The 21,135-nt window shown below is 45.6% G+C and overlaps 1 protein-coding gene across 5 annotated transcripts in view; it reads left to right on the top strand.

The window, feature by feature from the left end:
• The window catches only part of LOC120374450 (UDP-glucuronosyltransferase 1-6-like), an 80,833-nt gene that overhangs the window by 55,477 nt on the left and 4,221 nt on the right, over window positions 1-21,135 (top strand). For 2 of the 5 annotated variants that reach the window (XM_039494179.1, XM_039494178.1), the window contains exons 2-4: window positions 16,637-16,768; window positions 17,097-17,184; window positions 20,709-20,928. In XM_039494179.1, coding sequence (XP_039350113.1) covers window positions 16,637-16,768; window positions 17,097-17,184; window positions 20,709-20,928 — 440 coding nt within the window. Of the gene's footprint in view, window positions 1-4,488; window positions 5,350-9,759; window positions 10,616-12,811; window positions 13,820-16,636; window positions 16,769-17,096; window positions 17,185-20,708; window positions 20,929-21,135 lie in introns of those variants that run through there. The other 3 variants (XM_039494180.1, XM_039494181.1, XM_039494177.1) reach the window with 3 other exon arrangements.

The following is a 21,135-nucleotide window of genomic DNA, read 5'->3' as shown; positions in this document are numbered from 1 at the left end:
TCCCCCTGTTCCCTGCCCTCTGACCGCTCTGACACTAATCCACCCCCCCAACTCCCCTGCCCTCTATCCAACACCCGCTCCCTGCTCTCTTACCCTGCTGCCTGGAGGTGGGGGCCCAGTTGGGCTGGGGCTGGGACCGGAGCCACCTGGCCGATGTCGGGGCTGGGGCAGGAACCGCGCCGCCCGGCCAGACCCCGGGGCAGGAACCGCGCTGCCCGGCCGGACTCCGGGGGCCGGGACAAGAACCGTGCCACCGGGCCGGACCCGCGCCGCCCAGCCGGACCTCAGGGGCCGGACCCCGGGGCAGGAACCGCGCCGCCCAGCCGGACCCCGGGGGCCGGGGCAGGAACCGTGCCGCTCAGCCGAGCTTGCAGCAGGACCCGGGGCCCGGGGCAGGAGCCGTGCCGCGCTGCCCTGCCTGGCGAGGTTGCAGCTGGACCCCGGGGGCCAGGAGCCGCGCCGCCCGGCCCCAGGGTCCGGCCCGACCTCGCCCGGCAGTGCGGCGCCTGAAACCCTCCTCCCGCTGGCGCCCCCGCCCCCCAGCCTGGGCCCCAGCTCAAACTCACCTGCAGGAAGCCTCCGCTTTCTTCTCAGCCCTCCCAGGCTTCCCGCGCGAACAGCTGGTTCGCGGGAAGCTGGGGAGGGGGAGGAGAAGCCGGAGGAGAGTTGAGAAGAGGAGGCGGAGTGAGGTGAGCTGAGGCCGGGGGAAGGGTAGGGAGCTGCTAGAGCTTTTATTAAATTTAAAAGCCCTTTTGGAACTAGTTGTTCCTCCAGGAACAACCGGTTCTAAAAGGGCTTCTAAATTTAACAACCGGTTCGCACGAACCGTTGTGAACCGGCTGCAGCTCACCACTGGCCACGGGGCACTTGCAGGCTGAGCTCGCTGCCTGGAACTTGGGCCTTTGGCCAGATGCCACTCTTCCCCGCTGGTGTGTCACTCTTTGCTGAGCCCCTAGTAGTTCCTCACTGGTCCCATGCCCAGTTTGTTTCCTGGGCTGCACTGGTCCCTTGCCTGGGAGCACTCTCTCTCTGGGCCTGTTCCTTCTCTCTGGGCCTGTGCTCTTCAGGGAGACACCACTGCCAGTAACTTCCTCACAAGCTCCCTTGAGATGTCGCTCCCCACCAGGAGCTTCCTCTGTTCTGGGGCTTTCTGATGGAGCCCTCATAGCCTTTATTGACCCAGGTGTTCCTTAACTAATGAATGACCACCCAGTCATCTAGGTAAATAACTCACTGGTGGATCTTGGTTGGTTCATTCTCCTTAGCAGAGCCTGTCACAGGTAGGCTGGGTACCTGGCCACAGGGGCCAGCTACCCGATCACATGTTCCTCTAACCTTGGTTTATTGTTAAATGTGGGCATGTTATAAGCTTACATATTGACTGGAAATTGTAACAGGATATACAGTGAGCAGGGAGGAGTTGTACCAAAGGGCATGAGGTTAGGTATAAAGCTTGACTTTGTTGTACATGAAATTTATTTATGGAGAAATGTTTCAATCTTGTTGCACAGCAGCTGAAGTGCTGCTTCTTTTCCTGGCCTCCTTGCAGAGGGGTGCTGTCTCAACAAGCATGCAGGCAGAAAGAACATGAAGTAGTCATTGTTGCACCTGAAATACATATGAACATAAAAGCATCAGAGATTATTACCATGAAAAAGTTTCCGGTACCTTTCATAAAGGAAGAGCTGGTTGGACAATATCACTCACTGACTCAGGGGTTTTTGAGGAACAACCTTTTTTAGAAAAAGCTTTGTTAGAACATATGAAAGAATGAAGAACCCACCTCTGCTCTGCTTTTATCCACTTGTACATATAAGTGCACAACAAAAATGATCAAATACCTTTACAGGAGTAAATTTTATGCTGCCTTTAGGGTTCCACTGCTTATGCTGTGGACAAATAACAGCTGAGTATCTTTCCATCCATTCTGAATTTTTCTTTTCTCCATTTTGGTTTTATCCACAGATACACTTTTTTTTTTAGGCGGGGAGTGGGGTGGTGGGGGACATATTGAGAAAGTCATTGTGAGGCAGCTCAAGCATTCTCTGGAGGGCTCAGCTTTTAGGAGCTCCTTTCATTCTGGTTTTAGACTGGAATAGGCACATGAATTGCACAGGCTTCATTGGCCAATCATTTCCTCTTGGTGATGGACAAAGCCCCAGTATTTATACCAATTCTTTCAGATCTGCCATCTGCCTTTGATACTTTTGACCATGATATACTGTTGACAAGGTTAAGTATCAGAGGGGTAGCCGTGTTAGTCTGGTTCTGTAGAAGCAGCAAAGAATCCTGTGGCACCTTATAGACTAACAGATGTTTTGCAGCATGAGCTTTCGTGGGTGAATACCCACTTCTTCGGATGCAAGGTTGTGGTATATGGAATTCCAGTTGAGTAGCATCATTCTTCTTCCGATGAGAGGACCAGAGTGTAGTGTTAGGTTCATCTGTCCAAGAGGCTCTCTCCTAGGTGACACTGCAATGGTCCTTTCCATTGGCCCTTCAGTTCAATATGTGAGGCTGCTTGGGGAAATAGTGGGGTGGGGTGCATTATGGTGTCATCAACATGCTGATTACACACAGCTCTAAGTCTCTTTATATCTCAAAAACACACTCACTGCATCTGTTATTTTTAAAATAATAGATTTCAATAATCTCCAGTATTTGACCTGACTATCTAAGGAAGTAACCTCAGTCAAGAAAAATGGAAATGAAAAATGCCTTATACTCAGATTCTGAGAGTCTTATTACTAGTCACTACAACAACTTTGTGTCTGATTCTGCAGCTTTGGGATCTGCACTGTAGCGCTGATAGTGGGGAATAACCACAGAGGCCTCACTGCTTTGTTGTGTAAGACTAAGTGCAAATTCTTGTTTTAAACTGCTGCATTCATCTTGTGTGTCAGAAGAGGTGACCAGGCCGTGTTCAGTGTTTCATTCGCTTCCTTGCCATACATAAGCGTAGCAGAGCTCCGACCTTGTCCCTGTGGGTCCCGCATTTCTAGGGGGTTTATGCTAGCCTCAGTGGCTCACTGCGACCCTCCACAGAACCCTTCTCTCTCTAGGACCAGGGTTACAGTCTACTGAGCCCTTTTCATCATAAGCCAGGAAGGAGGTTGGTGAGAGAACTCCCACAGTCTGTTGTCCCTAGGGCTTATTTCAGAACAGTCTAGCCTCCTGTCCTGATGGGGGCCTGTCTTCCCTTCCCAGGAGGTGTTTCTGTAGTGGCAGGTTGGGGAGGGGGGAAACCCGGGCCCACCCTCTACTCCGGGTTCCGGCCCAGGGACCCTAATGGTAGCAGCTTTTGGCAGCCAATCTTTCACTGCCAGAGTTGCTACATTTTCCTGGGCCATTTCCTGTTTATAGTATCAAAAGGGCCTTAATTAGGTATTCACATTACCCTAATGGACTCACCTGACTCTTTGCAGGTTAATTGGAGTCAGGTGTTCTCATTAGTCTGGAGCAGCCTCTGCTCTGGTCAGTCAGGGAACAAAAAACTGCTAATCCAGTGGCCAGTATATCCACCTTCACCTACTTTGTTGTACCCAACTGGCCTGGGTCTATTACATAAGAGACCATTTTGATTTCTAGCCCCATGTTAGTATAGGTGTTTGTACAAGGCCTAGTCTGAGTTTGAGCCTCTAGCCAGGGGGATGGAATAGCCCACGCAGTACAAAACAGTATCCCTGATTGAGAGCCCTAAGCCGAGGTGCAGCAAACGGGTCCATTAAGAACCCCTCCCTCTGGGGATCAGAGGCCAAGAGCAGAGTATCAGAGTATCAGACACCATACCTTGCAACTCCTCCCATGGAGGGATGGGAAGTGACTCCTTCCCTACCTTTTCTCTACACCTCTCAGGAGCAGCGGGGCAGGTTGTTACTCAGGCCTTCGGGCAGCACATCATCAGGGAGAGAGAAAGCTAAGTTCTAGAAGGAGCTGCTATGAGGCCTGAGGAACTCTTGTGAATAAGTGCCACAGCTCTTGAATATAAAGGGGGAAATTTTCCTAGCCACTCAGCGCTGGCCTAACTCCATCTCCAGTGAAGCCGGGAGGAGTTTTACCATTGTCAGCCCATGCTGACTGCTTTTGAAAATCCTATCTGAAGCAACCACTGATCCCTTCATCCCTCTCTTCTGCACCACCCCCCTTACCTACCAAACTAACTATACACCCGTTCATCTGGCCAGTGTAGAGATGGTTTGTGCAACTGTGTAGAGGTTATGCACCCCAGGGTTGTGATTTGACTCAGTGGTTAGAGTGATAAGAGTCAGAGAGTAACTTCAGTTGAAAAAGGCCTCAGTACTGCCAAAGTGCAACTCAGGTTTCAGACCTTTGTGTTTGATCTCATTATGTACATACATTATGCAATTAAACATTGACTTGAATAGCACGTAGGGATAAAGGTCAAAAGGTAGAGTTGTCAGGAGTTACTAAAGGGAGTCTGACTGGCAATTTGCTAGTCTCTGCAGTACCCACCGCACTGCTGCAGAGATGGCTCCTGGGTTTCACTCTAGACCCCAGATCAGTGCAGTGCTGCTTGTGTTCCTGGCCTTGTTGAGCTTTGCTGATGGTGGGAGGCTGCTTGTGGTGCCGATGGATGGAAGTCACTGGCTCAGCATGCGTGCCGTGCTGGATGAGCTGAGGCACAAAGGGCATGAGATAGTCATTGTTGCCCCTGAAATAAATTTACATGTGAAAGCAGCCAAGAATTATGTCATGAAAACGTATCCGGTACCTTTCACAAAGACAGAGCTGGAGGGACATTTTCTGGCTTTTACTGAAGAGGTTTTTGAGGAACGACCTTTTCTGGAAAGATTTGTTCGACTACGTGAAAGGCTGAAGAACACCTCAACTCTGCTTTTATCCACTTGTACACATTTACTGTACAACAACGAGTTGATCCAATATCTAGAAGGGAGCAAATTTGATGCTGTGTTTACAGATCCCATGATGCCCTGTGGACAGATCATAGCTGAGTATCTTTCTATCCCCTCTGTGTTTTTCTTGCGTGGAATTCCATGTGGTTTAGACTATAAGGCTATTCAGTGTCCAAACCCACCCTCTTATGTTCCAAGGCTATTTACAACCAATACAGACCACATGACATTTCCACAGCGTGTGAAGAATCTGTTATTCAGCTTAGTGGAGATTCTCCTTTGTGATTTTGTTTACGCGCCATATGCAAAACTGGCCTCTGAATTTCTTCAGAGAGAGATAACAGTGACTGAGCTTTTAAGTCATGGATCTGTTTGGCTGATGAGATTTGACTTTGTGATTGACTATCCCAGACCACTGATGCCTAACGTTGTTATAATTGGAGGCATCAACTGTGCTCAGAAGGAATTATCTCAGGTTGGTAAAGCTTTTATTTTTGTTGTACTCATGGTAGGATCCTGAATTCACTAGAAATTTTGTATCCTAGATAGGATTATTATACCAATTATTTCAGTTTGGCAAGGATTAAGCATCTTGTTAAGAAGAAAATGATTTTGCTTTCACTTCATTACACACTACCATAGCTTTTCAGCAGCTATTTTTCTTTCTTCTTAAATGTACTTTTAATTAAGCGATTACAGAGTGATTCAAACCACCTTGCCTTTTAAGCACTAAGCGCTGCTGGTTCTCATTTCAGCTAAGACACCTTAATATTAGCTGGTATCACAAACAAGGATGAGATCCTGAGCTGCCATAAATCAGTGTAGCTCTGCTGAAGTCAGTTTACACCTGGAGAGGATCTGGTCCAATAACTTCACTTTGAAAATGTCCAGGAGGACACCAGTTACTGGCCAAAAAAGACTAAACCTACTAGCTAGAGGTAGACACAAAAGATGACAGGAACTGGTCTCCTGGGCAGCACCCACATGCTGGAGAAAGGTGCTGGCATTTCTGTTAGCATGTTGTCCATGGACTCTGGCAGCTCTCTCTTTCACATCTGCTGTTTGCTAGTATAAGTTTCATAAGCATAAAGCCCTTACTGGCTGCTGGAATGAAGAGGATCCTACTCACAGATGTCAGTGTCAAGAAAAGAAACTACAACAAGAATCCTCTGCAACTTCTATGTTCTCTGTATCTACAAATCTTCCCCTCTTCCCTCCTGACCCTGCCACCAGTAATGTTCCCAATCCTCTTTTTCTACTTTGTGCGAACACTTATTATTTTAAATTTAATTCTTAGGAACCAAATAGCAAGTCCCGTGGTAGCATTCCACCAAAATAACTTAGTAGTTCTACTTTGCAGAAGCTATTAGCATTGTTTAATTTTTATGATGCCAAACTCCTAGTTAATCTGATCTTTGTCTGAACCTAGGTAAACATTTACTTTGCAGTAAATGTTTGGAGTAAGCTTTGGTGACCATAGTTCTCTTGTATAAATCAGTGTTCAGTACCTGTGTGATGGAAGTTTTTTTTCCCCCTACTACTAAGAACATGGCTCCTTTCTCCCAGTCGCGGTGTCCAGTTGTTTCTAGGTTACTTCTTTTTCTGGCCTTCTGCAGTCTTGCTGAAGGTGGAAAGCTATTGGTGATGCCTATGGATGGAAATCACTGGCTCAGCATGAGTCAGGCGTTAGAGAAACTCAGCCTGAAGGGACATGAAATAGTAGTTTTTGTGCCAGAAGCCAATTTACTCATGAGAACATCCCCGTATTACACAGTGAAAACATACCCAGTGCCCCCCACACAGGAAGATTTGGGTGTCTACTTCCAGTACTTTGGTTATCATCTTTTTGATGATGGACCTATTCTGAAGAGAGTTTTCACAGCACATAAAAGGCTGGCCAACTTTAGTACTATGATCGCCATCTGTAAGCACTTTTTGCTAAACAAAGAATTGGTGAAATACATTGAGGAGGTTCATTTTGATGCCATTTTTACAGATCCTGTGTTCCTTGTGGATCAATAGTTGCTGAATATCTTTCCATCCCCTCTGTCAACTTTTTGCATGGAATTCCCTGTAGTTTGGATAAGGCTACTCAGTGTCCAGACTCTCCTCCTTATATCCCCAAATGTTTTGCTTCCTACACAGACCATGTGTCGTTTACCCAGCATGTGATAAACTTATTATTTGGGTCACTGGAGTCCTTGGTTTGCAAGCTTATGTATTCTCAGTTTGACAGTCTAGCATCTGAGTTTCTTCAAAGAGATTTGACTGTCCTAGAGCTTTTAAGTCAGTCCTCTGTTTGGCTGATGAGATATGATTTTGTGTTTGAGTAGACTAGGCTGGTGATGCCCAACATTTTGCTTTGGGCAGGGGGTTGGACTAGATGACCTCCTGAGGTCCCTTCCAACCCTGAGATTCTATGAGTCTATGTAGCACTTCATCCTGGCAGCATGGCTGTCTCATGAGCCATGCTGCTATCGGGGGGGGCCCCATCCCACCTGCTCCCTGGGCAGAGGACAGTGCAGAACGCATGTCAATGTTGCACTTAGAAATGTATCTGGACGTGCCCTACAGGTGATGTCAGATTGCAACTACTAGGAGCTGAAAGCCCCTGCTGGCGCACTTGCATCACTTTCGAAGTCGTGTGTGTAAAAATAGCCAAAAATGGCTGAGAACTTAAAAATTAGGAGGTAACACCACAGAACCCCGTGATGATTCCACTTGGTGATATTCTCAACAAAAAAAAGAGCTCTCAACCACTGAGTCAGCAGACAGTTGAGGCTTCAGGGAGACATTCCTGGAATCATATTACAGAGAATAAATGAAATTTCTATGTAGAGACTAGGGAAATGGCTTTCCCCATACACTGAAGTAGTACAGGCTTGAGCTACGTGTAATGCAGGCAACTGCTGGTGTGAGCTTCTTCAAACAACTCTGACCCACTTTGTCCCTTCTGTGAACTTCAGCAGCCTCTGTTGTGTAAAGATTCTGCTAGTTGTGCTGAATCATTGTACCCAAGTGAAATGATGGAGGTGGTTTGTTAATATATTACTTAAACTCCGCTGACACTCCTGTTATCAGTTAATCATTGCTTAACATTCTCATTTTTCCCCTAGTTTAGAACATATGTTAACTATATGAATCTTTCTAAGTGTGTTTGCAGTGTTGGAGCCATGTTGGTCCCAGGATATTGGAGCTCTGTGTAGCTTGAAAGCTTGTCTCTCTCTCCAACAGAAGTTGGTCCAATAAAAAATATTATCTCACCCACGTTGTCTCTCAAAATAAAAACTTAACTTGAATGTCAATAGGACTTAGAGTTCAAAGAGGGACAACCAGAGTCCTAGACCCAGATCCTCAAGGGTCTTTAGGTGCTTAACTCCCTTTACAGGTCTAGGCCTTAGTGATTTCTGATCAAAAACACAACGGCTTCCTTCTCCTCCATAAAGGTACGGGCCCTTTCTGAGCCTTCAGCATCTCTCCCTTGTAACCACAAGAGATGCAGTCCTGCTTGGCCCCTTCTGGGAGAAGGCTCCTTTAGCCCAGGCCTTGCTGACTGAGAACCCAAGGGAGGTGAAGTCTGAAGACCCTTTCCTTCTTCACCAATGCTCCTTTGGCACTGAGAGCTTTTGCTGTCTGTGGGGTGACCTGTGAGAAGATATCCAAGCTACAGTCTAAGTCTCTTGATCTTATTAGCACGAGGTATCTTAAAAGCAGAGAGCAAATCATAGCAAAAGAAATTGTTTACATATCATCTCTCGTATTATGCTTTCAATAAGCTAATCGTGCTGTGGTACGAGAGCAGCTACATGGGGGATCTTACGGCGGCACAGCAGTAGTGGTACAGCTGTGCTGCTGTAAGGTCCATAGTGTAGACAGCCTAGGTAGCTCTTAGCTCGGCTTGCTGGCTTCTGAGAATCCCTTTCTTTGGTCTGTAACGTTTCCCATACAATGCCTGGGCATCTAGCTCAGGGCTGTGAATTCCACTGAGCACCTAGGATTGAGGCATTGTAATGCTCAGTCCCTTTGTGGATCTAGCTCTAACTCCCTTAAAAGCTGTAAACCACTGTGCTACACCCTCCAGGCTCAGGTTTTCAAGGGGTTCCAAAATTCCAGCATGGAAATGTCCTCCCATGTTGCCCCTTTCAGACCTAGGGACTATGCGGGCAGCAGCATTCAGGATTGGCACAAGTGTGTTCTTCTCGCCTGTATCCCACCGTAGTTGTATCTGTCACCACTGTCTTGCTGCAGATGAGGAAGAGTGTAATTTCCTCAAGGTTATTTCTGGTGAACGAAGCTAGTAATCCGGGCTTGAGCCAGATACAGAGCACACAACTGCGCTCTAAGGGTATGTCTGCACTGCAGTTAACAGACGTGCCAACTGTCTGTGTTTAACGACTTCACCCAGAACACAAACATCTACACTGCAATTATACAGCCCATAGCCTGAGCCCCATGAGCCTGAGTCAGCTGACATGGGCCAGCGGTAGGTGTTTAACTGCTATGTAGACCTACCCTGAGGTTCTTGAACCAACAACAACCCTGCTATAAAATCCTGCGACCTCTCCACCAGAATCTTTGTTAATAATGCTGACTCATTTTAGAATATGAAATGCTGATGGAGGTGTTGTGTTTGCATGTAACAAACTCTGGCAGCACTGCTGATGTCTGTTCAGTCTTGTTTAACACCCCCGCCCCGCCTTTCATCACAGTTTAAAGCATTGTGTGTTAAGTAAAATATTTGCTGAGAAGGGTTTCTAGAGTTAAGAATTAATTGGGTTTAAAGGTCACAGAGACACAGCCGCAATCCCAGAGACTTCTGCCTTTAAATTCTGCTTGGAAGGTTTCTTGGGGAGAAAGTTGGGCTTTTTATTCCTAGCAGCACAATGGCAGCCATGTCAGGGAAGCAGGGAACCACTGGGCTGGCACTTTTTCTCTCTTTGTGGAGTTTTGCCGAAGGTGGGAAACTGCTGGTTGTGCCTCAAGATGGGAGTCACTGGCTCAGCATGCGTGTGGTAGTGGAAATGCTTGGGAAAAGAGGGCACGATGTTGTTGTCGTAATCCCAGAAGCCACCTTGCTCATGGGAACATCAGACTATTACACAGTAAAAGCATATCGAGTGCCTTACACACAGGAATCGTTGGATAAATTTTACCATTCAATAGGAGAGAACGTTTTTGTTGACCTGCCGTTTCCAAAGAAAATTACCGGGGTCTTTGAAAACATATCACAATTTACAACCATGTTCTCATCTGCCTGCAGGGATTTCTTATATAACAAAGAGTTGATTAAATACCTTGAGGACAGCAAATTTGATGCTGTCCTTATGGATCCTGTGTTTCCATGTGGACCAATAATTGCTGAATATCTCTCAGTTCCTTCCGTGTACTTCATGCGTGGACTTCCATGTGGCTTGGACTTCAAAGCCACTCAGTGTCCCAATCCTCTTTCTTATGTCCCGAGGATTTTCACATCCAATTCTGATCATATGACATTTACCCAGCGCGTGAAGAACCTATTAGTCAATGCTGCAGAGAATTTACTTTGTTACCTGTTATATTCACAATATGAGAGCCTGGCTTCTGAGTTTCTTCAGAGAGAGGTAACAATTCTGGAACTGTTCAGCAAAGCATCCATTTGGCTGCTGAGATACAACTTTGTGTTTGAGTATTCCAGACCAGTGATGCCCAACATGGTCTTCATCGGAGGCACCAACTGTGAACAGAAGAAACCATTATCCAAGGTTTGTAAGTTATTTTTAAAAAGCTGAAAATATTGCAAGATTATTCAATGGGTTTTTCTGTAGGCTCGATTATTATCCTTTCTGTGTGCATGAAATCCGACAGGGTTCAAGTGAAAAACATTATTTTTATGGCTGATTACATATGAGCCAAGGTCTTGATGACCTCACAAGCATTGACTCAAGTAATGACAAAGTGGAGGCGTGAGTGAGGAGGGATAATCAGTGTCCTTAAATCAATTGTTATTGCCTCAGGACAATTTCTACAGCATGGAAGTAAAGGTCCTCTGAGGCCTTGATTGAAAATGGTTCTCTGACACACTTGCTGTAACCTATTACTCCCAGTGCATTGCTCCATCTTATGTAGCCTCTGGGGTGGGGCTTTATACATTCTATTTCAGTGGTGCACTTCAGGTGGCGTAGTAAGAGTGGGGCTATTTTGATAAAAGACTCTTACAAGGAAGCAGTTGGGTCCCTGTGGCACTGATTGCCACAGTGTCCAGTGTGCCTGCACCGTATCTTCATATTGGAAGAGGCAAAGGGGTTGTATGGGATGAGTTAAAAGAGTAACTTTAACCCAGAATACCTGGGCTTTCCACTCTTTGTTTGTAACTACAGCGTGCTAGTCTTCTTCACCCCCACCCCAGCTTCAGGTGCCTAATATCAGCTCTGTCATAATACAGTTTGGGGTTTTTGGTCTCCCCCCGACCCCTCTGGGATTTGCTTAGCTTGTGATATTTGCATTATGGGATTTTAAACATGGTGTGTGGTGCTTTAGGTATCTGTGCAAAGATTATGTGGAATTATCATAATGGGACTGGCTGTAGGGACTTCAAGCTGCCTGAGGGGCATTTAGTGACTCCCGCAGTGCTGCAAAACCAGCATATCTGTTTCTATGACACCTGCTTGGAGCTATGGACATGTCAGGGACGTAAGAGGAACGTGCTGCATTCTGTTGACCCTTGGCTGCAAAAATAGCCCCCAGCAGATTGTTCCAGCCATAATAAGTGCTAGTGTACACATAGCTTAATAAGCCATTTCTGAGATAGGAGCCAGAGGCAATGAAGATCATTTCTAGGAAACACAAATACCTCATTCTTGAAGCACACTCATTTTGTTTCAGACTTTTGAAAAAGCAACCAGCCGAGCACAGGCTCACATTTGTGGCATTTTAAAGTGTATTTCATTTGGGCAATGACTGGGGATGTGTGTCATGATAAACACTGGAATATAATAGAAATCTAGATTCACCTTTAACTAAGTGAGACTAGGGTCACTCCATAATGAGAATATGCGCCACTCTCAAACTGAAATACTGGAGTTCCTCCGTAGGGAGGTCACAGCTGTGTCCTAATGACAGAATCGCTAAGAGGAAGTGTAATAAAAAAGTCAGGATGATACTAATAATCAGATAAAAGTGAGCAGCATTTGTGGTCCAAAAAACACCCTCATCATTGGTTGGCTCATTGCCAAGATGCTGCACCATGAGCTGAGTTTGACAGAGCATGGGCTAGACAGCAAGCAGTGAACAAGTCAATCAGTGATTTTCATTATCTTTTTGTTTAAAGCAGGAGCAGAAAGCACAAAAACACCACCTTGGGCAGCGGTGCAGCTTCTTTGTGCGTCTGTTGGCCAATTGAACTGCACAGTCACCTCAGGGAGTGGATAATTAGAGTTGGGTGACAGTTTTAGGATGAATAGATTACTCACCAACAAATGAAATTTGGTGAATTTGGATTGAAATCTGCGAATAGTTTCAAACAAACAAAAAAGGGGGGAGAATTCAGAAAAAAAGTTGAAAATTTTCATTTCAATTTTTCATTTCAAAGTGCTTCATTTTGAAATTTAGCTAGGATTTATTTAAAACAAACAAACAAAGGGTAAAAAACACCTGGAAACAAAAAAACAAAAAAAAATTATGTGCTCAGTTCTATGCATAATTAACCATAAGTTAATAACCACATGAATTGTTGGCAAAGTATTCTCTTACATTCTCAATTCTAGTAGATCTTGGAATGAAACAGCCCACATCAGCATCTTCATGTTGAAGTTATGCACAAACCCAGGAAATCAACATTTCCCTACATTGCTCTAGTTTTTTCTGATCCTTTGTTGTCCAGTCAGATTGCATAACCAACCTTTAACCAGCTAAAAGTTAAAAATTGCCTCATTCATGCTCCTGTAAACATCAAGTTCACTGGAAACCAAACATTAATTTGAGAACTGAAGGAGTAAGGGTTGGAAGGCCAGTAGTAAAACAATTCCTGTGTTGCCTGCAATAGTTGAGCACGCATCTAAAAGAAGACTTGTGCTGCAGTCAGTCAGTCAGTGAGATCTAGTGAGATGGCTTCTCTATTTCAAGGGGTTTGTCACCTACCTGCCTGGCTTCTACTTTTTCTGCCCATCTGGAGCCTTTCTGTCGGGGAAAAGCTATTGGTGATTCCCCTCGATGGCAGTCACTGGTTCAGCATGCATTCAGTAGTACAGCAGCTTTGGCAGAGAGGACATGAAATAGTAGCAGTTGTGCCAGAAGTAAGTGTTTGGATACAGCCATCAGAGCATTATACGATGGAAACATACTCTGTGCCATACACCAAGGAATACTTGGAAGCAGAATTTAAAAGACTGGGCCATCAAATATTTACACCTCAACCTTTCCTGGAAAAGTTCACTAAAACATTCGCAAGAATAAGAAATATTATGACACTCTTATTCAATTCCTGCAAACAGCTTCTGTCCAACAAAGAGCTGACTGCCTACCTCAAAGAAAGTGCATTTGATGCTGTCTTGATGGATCCTATGTTTCTATGTGGACAAATAGTAGCCGAATATTTGTCCCTACCTTCTGTTTACTTCTCACGGGGAATTCCGTGCGGGCTAGAATTTCAGGCCACCCGGTGTCCAAATCCTGCTTCTTACGTCCCCAGATTTTTCACCAGCTATACAGACCACATGGCATTTCCCCAGCGTATGTGGAATGTCTTAGTCAGCTCATCAGAGTTCTTGAGCTGTTCCTTTCTTTATTCATCACATGAAGATCTGATCAGGGAGTTCCTTCAACAAGATGTGACAGTGCCAGAGCTTTTAAGTCGTGCATCTATTTGGCTTTTGAGATATGACTTTGTGTTTGAATATCCAAGGCCTGTGATGCCCAACATGGTTTTAATTGGAGGCATAAGCTGTGGCCAGGAGAAACCATTATCTCAGGTTAGTTCTTTTTTTTACAATTAAAACTAGACTATCATACTAGCACCCACTATTAGATAAAGCTTCTATTGGTTAAAACAAAATAAAAGTAAGGAAGTGACAGCATGGAAGGGCTTAGAAAAGCATGTTACATCTATTCCTCTCAGAGTCATAAGTAGTCACTTGTATAATGAGAGATCCTCAGTTGTCCACAAAACCAGACATGGAAGGCTAGGGTTTTATCATATATTTCTTCATGAGACTTGTGGGGTCACCCAGCATACCAAATAATATTGAAACTTTGCATTACAGTGGTACCTTTCATGAAGGCATTTCTAAGAGTAGGACAGACATTAATTAAGTGACAGCACTCATTCCGACAGACTAACAATCTGACATTCAGAGACAAAGAACCATCCTCACATAAAGTAGTTGTATAGTCAGGCATGGAACTCAGAATAATGTTGGGGGACGAAGAATGAGATGGTTAAAAAATGTGCTTGACTCAGTAGATTGACAGGGCAACTTGTAACTATACACAATATTTAAGTGTAGACAAGGCCTTAGTTCACTACATTCTCATGACAACATAATTTGGTATGTGATACTGCAGTGTTTTCTAATGAATGATCCAATCTAGCATTCTTTGTATAGTCCTTGAAATTGGGGGGAGTTTGAGTACACAAAGAAAGCAGGATCATATTGACAATCTATCCACAGAGTCCATTCTGGTGTGTGAAGAATGGCATGAAGCAGAAAAATAAGGCAATAGAATTTAAAGTTGTGTGAGAATATGTAGGAAGATCAACACATTTACACAAGAGACTAGGCTAAAAGTAGCCTAAAAATGTTGTTGTTAGAATATCATGGACAACAAACTGAAAGAAAACAGCAGAAATAAAAGTGACCACTACTGCAATAGTGGAATCATAGACAAATTGTCACATCAACAGGGAGGGTGCTGGGCGGGGGTGGGGGGCGCAGTGTAGATAGCGGCAGAATGAGAATGAAGGATGTTTTATGACATTGATGCAGAATTTAGAGGTTGGTGCCTTGGAATTTAGGGATTGTTGCTGTGAAATTTGGTCCCATTATGGCACAGAGTAGACAAGAACCTGAATATAGCCCTGACAATGTATCAACATCATTTAAATGTGTAGCCCAATAAATTGTGGTGGTTAGTTATAGCACTGTGTAACTGACGGCATTCACAATAAACGGCATTCTTTAGGTATCTAACACTAATGCCAAATCATCCTGAACTACTGATTGCTGAGTCTTGCTGATGGACTGAGAAAAAAAACGTTCTCTGAAACATTGCTTGTGAGGGGAAGTCCCCTGAGGAAAGTGGTCTTTGCTGGCAGGAAAACAGATCCTGGTTTAGCAAAGCACTTAAACATAGGAGTAACTTTAGCATAAGCAGTCCCCATGAAGTCAATGGAACTACACGCATGCCTGAAGCAGCATTCATTCTTAGCTGTTCTGCTGGATCAGGGCTGAGGAAGCAATCTCAGCAGCCTGTCACTGGCCAGCCTATTTGTGCACAGAAGGGCACTTGTTTGTGTGGGTGTCCAGGCCTGATTCCAACAGATCTGGAGATTATACTGAATTTTGCAACATCGAAGAAGATCACTAAACATGCTATAGAGAATGTGGCTTTGGATGGGCCCCTCATGCCAAGTCATGCTCTGCAATAGTTTGCCTGTGTCCCAGTGTCTGGACTGCTGACGTCAGCAAGTCGTTTGCCCTCCTGTTCAGGATCCAGTCTGTAACAAAGGTTACTGTGGTTTAACCAGTCAACAAACCGTGTAATAAACCTGTCACACAAGAATGAATCCTGGTGATCCCTTAGAACTCAGGGATTAATTGGTCAACAGCATGACTCCCAAAGAGCTTTTACCTGACAGTTGTATGAGCTTATTTAACAAGTTTGCCTTTCACATCCCATGTTGTTTAAAGACGCATCAGTGCCCCCTGGAAGACTTTTGAAGGGGGTCTGAATTTAAATGAATATTCTGGCATTCTCTCTTCCCCAGGCTTGTTGGTAAGAAATATGACATTTATTCCTTATTGGTTCACTTGCCCTTGCAGTTAGCTTTTCACTTATTGATGTCATCACAGTTAGATGCTGATTCCTATTTAGCCCTTTCTGTGCGGTACAAGTCTCAAAATCTTCCACCTGTCCATGTCTAGGCAACTGTGAAAGATTTTTTTTTTTATTTAAAAGAAAAGAAAGTTACAGGATTTTCAATATTCTCAAGATCCAGACAGAACTGATAAGTCAAGAATTTAAAGGTGCCTCTTTTTTCAGGCCATTGTTTACATCATTAAGCCATGTTTCCACAACTGTGTGATCTGAACAGAGAAACATCAGACCTAAGCCTGAATTTCCTGACACCTCTGGTGTGTCAAAAGAAAACAATGCATTTAGCTGCTTTTGGGTGCCAGGAAATATATGGTTTAATAGATCTATTTGGTTTGCATTACATCTTCCTTTACTTTACTTTCATATATTTTATTTATTTAGTACACTACATCTTTAATTATTTCCATACGGAGTCTTGATTTATGCCCCAATCCTGCAAACGCTTGCATGCAAAATCTTTACTCTTGGGAGCTGTCCTATAGGATTCAACAGGACAATCACATGCATATGGTTTTTCACATGCATACATGTTTATAGGATCAGCCCCATACTGAATTATTTGGCCTTTTAACATGATTTCCTTCCCAGGCTAGTCAAGGTGAGATCCCTTTAATTGCAAAGCACTAGAATTATGGCCCTGTGACATGGATTAGAATGAAAAGCATTGACTGGAGGTTTCTTTGTATTTGCAGGAATTTGAAAGCATTGTGAATGCCTCTGGGGAACACGGCTTTGTGGTCTTCTCCTTGGGCTCAATGGTCTCTGAGATTCCCATGAAGAAAGCCATGCAGATTGCTGAAGCCTTTGGAACAATACCTCAGACAGTAAGAGGAAAAGAATCTTTCTAGCACAGCTGTTGGAATATAGTCACTGGTTATGATTCTGTATTATTTGATATATGTTTTTATTTATAAATGTGTGGTAGAACACTTAACGCAACAAATAGCTTCAATAACCAAAAACCTGCCCCATCCCCTCTTATGTCAAAACAAAACCCCATCTCCGCTGCTCAGCACAAACCTTGATGAAACAGATTTTGTCCATCATGGGCTTATCTGCTCTGCTGCACAGCACAGTTTACAGGAAGAAGCAACAGAAGAATTGTAAGAGGCAAGTACTTAATATTAATGCTGCATTTATGATTTCCCAAAGGTTCTTTGGAGGTACACTGGAGAAGCACCTCCCAACCTTGCAAACAACACAAAGCTAATCAAATGGCTGCCACAGAACGATCTACTTGGTAAGTCTGGGCAGGAGAGGCAACAATTAAGTAGTTTCTTTTTATTTGATAACGCTCTAAAGGAATAGTCATAAATACCATAGGTTTGCAGATTGCAAGGCCAGAAGGGCCTCTCTGTAATACATCAGAGGGATAAATACCGTGGAGGGAGTGGAGTTGTTCAAGTTAAGCACTAATGCTGGCACAAGAACAGATGGGTATAAACTGCTCATCATCAAAGTTAAGGCTTGAAATTAGACAAAATTTTCTAACCATCGAAGGAGTGAAAATCTGGAACAGCCTTCCATAGGGAGCAGCAGAGACAAAAACCTAACTGGTTTCAAGACTGAGCTTGACAAGTGTATGGAGAGGATGGTGTGATAAGATTGCCTAAAAAGCCATTTGGCCCATTTGTGACTGCTGGCAGCAAATATCCCCAACGGCCAGTGATGGGACACTAGAAGGGGAGGACTCTGAGTTACTACAGAGAATTTTTTCCCAGGTGTCTGGCTGGTGGGTCTTGCTCACATGCTCAGGGTCTAACTGATGGCCATATTTGAGGTCCAGAAGGAATTTCTCCCCAGGTCAGATTGGCAGGGAACCTAAGATTTTTTTATTTGCCTTCCTCTGTAGCATGGGGCATGGGTCACTTGATGCTTTAAACTAGAGTTAATGATGGATTCTCTGTAATTTGAATTCTTTACATGATGATTTGAGGACTTCAGTAACTCAGAAGGTATAGGTGTGTTACAGGAGTGGCCGGGTGAGATTCCGTGGCCTGTGATGTGAAGGAGATCAGACTAGATGATCATGATGGTCCTTTCTGGCCTTAAAGTCTATGAATAAGGGACCATCGTGATCATCTAGTCTGACCTCCTGTATAACATAGGACTTCCTTGGATTAATTCCTATTTGAAACCACAGCAAATATTTTAGAAAAACCTCCAGTCTTAATTTTAAAATTGCCAGTGACGTAGAATCCCCTCCAACAGAGGCAATTCGTGGGGGGCACGCAGGATCATATGCCCCCACCACTACATTTGCGGCTTGGCTTGGACTGAGCATGTTCACATGGACTGAGCATGCTCAGTAACACCGCTGAAGCTGGCTGCCTTCACGCTGTCCCCCCCCCACACACACACACTGTCAGCAGGCATGCGGGCCGTCTGCACACAGCATTAGGTTCCACTGGTTAATTATCCTCACTCCTAAAAATATGTGCCTTATTTCTATCCTAAATTTGACTAGCTTCATCTTCCAGCCATTCTCTCTTGTTATACCTTTGTCTGCTAGATTATGAACCCCCCGCGTGTAGGTATTTATAGACTGAGCTTCATTTTATTCACATAGTAACTGCTGTAGACAGAGTTTATTAGATCAGCGGTTCTCAACCGGGGGTCCGCGTTCCCCTTTCAGGGAGCTGTGGGACCCCACGACTGAAATCTCGAGCACTGGCTGCCTATCCCCCCACTGCAGTGCCAGAGCTGGGCAGTCCAGGGGGCAGCTCCACCCCCCCTCCTCTTCTTGCCCCCGAGGCCCCACTCCCTGGCCACGTCGGACGTGGGCAGCTGGAGTCAGGCAGTGCATGACAGCCACGGCATTCCCCCGTCTGCTGCTGCTAGTGCCCAGGGTTGCGGCTGTCCTCAGCTCACGCAGCAGATAAGAGCCGCCCAGGTAGGGTGACCCCACTCTGTGGCTGGCAGAGCCCAGCGACCACAGGGGAGTCTTCCTAGCACACAGCCCTAGCTACCCCCTACCTACACCCTGAGCTCCCCACCCTGCCTGCACACAGTCCCTAGATACCCCCTGCCTGCATCCTGCGCTACCCCCCGTACCCATACAGCCCCTAGTAACCCCATCTGCACCCTTAGCTACCTCCCTGCCTGCACACAGGCCCTAGATACCCCCTGCCTCCACCCTGAGCTACCCCCCGTGCCTGCACACTGCCCCTAGCAATCCCCCTGCCTGCACCCTGAGCTACCCCCCATGCCTGCACACAGGCCCTAGCTAGCCCCCTGCCTACACACAGGCCCTAGCTACCCCCTCCCTCCACCCTGGGCTACCCCCATGCCTGCACACAGTCCCTAGATACCCCCTGCCTGCACCCTGAGCTACCCCCCGTGCCTGCACACAACCCCTAGCTACCTCCTGCCTGCACCCTGAGCTACCCCCCGTGCCTGCGCACAACCCCTAGCTACCTCCTGCCTGCACCCTGAGCTACCTCTCTGCCCACACACACAGCCCTGGCTACCCCTTCCCTGCACCCTGAGCTACCCCTCTGCCTACCCCCGCACGCAGCCCTTAGTTACACCCTTCCTGCACCCTGAGCTACCCCCCGTGCCTGCTCACAGCCCCTAGCTGCCTCCCTCCCGGCACCCTGAGCAGTTTTCAAACTTTTTGAGCTGAACCCCCACCACACACAACCCAGATAGGCTGGGTGACCTGCTGAGGTGAGTCAGGGGGTGGAGGTGGTGCTGCCTCCATGGACCCTGCTGCGCAGAGCTAGCCCAAGCCCTGCGAGCTCCCGCCCCCACCGTAAAATAGAAGTTCCACCCCTGACGCGGAGCCCCAAGTCCCTTTCCCCCCTGGGCCCTGTTCGAGCGGGGGAGGGGCCTCAGAAAAAGGTTGAGAACTCCTGTATTAGATCTTTACTAGGGATGTACATATTGGTTCTGTAAAAATAAGAACTCACCCTTATGTCGGAGCCATTCCCAGACTTTAGTGAGGGAAATCACCCCTTTCCTCACCTCAAATACACTCTTCTCCCTGGTGAGCTCATTAAATCCCACAGTCTCACTGGAACTAGTGTCCTGTTTGATGCAGCTCCCGTGTTCTCTTGGACTTCCCAGATGTCCACAGTCCCTGCTAGAACATGGCTGACAGGTGAATCACCAAGACCTGCCAAATTCAAACCAGATAATGCACTGGGTCCAAGAAAGAGACTGCAGACCTCTCACCAGGATCCAGAATGGGGAAGGGTCTGCTTGATGTCAGAGCTTATGGGTAGTCCCATGAGAGGTCTAAGAACTGGGGAGAAGAAAGGAGAAATTACCAAAGTTTGTTAGAGATTGAGGGGAGAAGTAAGGATGACAGGACTTGTGGGAAGGGATATGAGTCTAGGGAAAGGAAAGATCTGACTGAGAACGGAAAGATTAGCTACGGTTGAAGGCTAAGGGTGAAATCGTGACCTCACAGAAGTCAATGGCAAAACTCTCATTGTTTTTAGTGGGGCCAGGATTTCACTCCAAGATCTCAAAAGTTTTACAGACGATTCAAAGCTTTGCAAAGATTATCCAAACCTAGCGAGACCTCTAAGACCTTTAAGGTCCACTCCATCACTGATAAGTGTAATCCTGAAGATTGTCCAGGAGTGATTCCCATGTGACCTGCACTCCAGTGTTGTCATGTTCTATATTTGTAACCACCGATGCCGTTGTACTGAAAGCACATCTAATACTGTGCCTCCTGCGGCTTAAAGAATTAACCAGAAATGTCTGAGCAAACAAACAGTCTGCTACAGTAATACATCTACCTCTCCCTCACAGCTCATCCCAAAGCCCGTGCCTTTATCACCCATGGAGGCTCACATGGAATCTATGAGGGGATATGCAACGGAGTGCCAATGGTTCTGATGCCATTATTTGGAGACCAGATGGACAATGCTAAGCGAGTAGAGTCCCGGGGTGCGGGAGTGACGCTGAATGTACTTGAAATGACTTCTAAGGACCTATCAGATGCATTGAATGCAGTGATTAATGATAAAAGGTCAGTATCAGCAGATATAAATGTGTCATCTTCATTTTAGGGCTATTGAATATAATGCTGGCACATTGCTTCCAGTTAAATTGCACACTGAGCACTACCCTTGTCATATTACGATGTTACGTATCACTCAGCAATCAGGATTTATATATCAATGTATTAGCATTAGAGGGCTAGTATTTTCCCCATTACTACAGGACTTTCCTCATC

The sequence above is a fragment of the Mauremys reevesii genome, linkage group 11 (assembly GCF_016161935.1).
Source record: "Mauremys reevesii isolate NIE-2019 linkage group 11, ASM1616193v1, whole genome shotgun sequence".
NCBI lineage: Eukaryota > Metazoa > Chordata > Testudines > Geoemydidae > Mauremys > Mauremys reevesii.
Note: the sequence above shows the minus strand (reverse complement) of the source record. Positions and strands in the feature narration are given on the sequence as shown.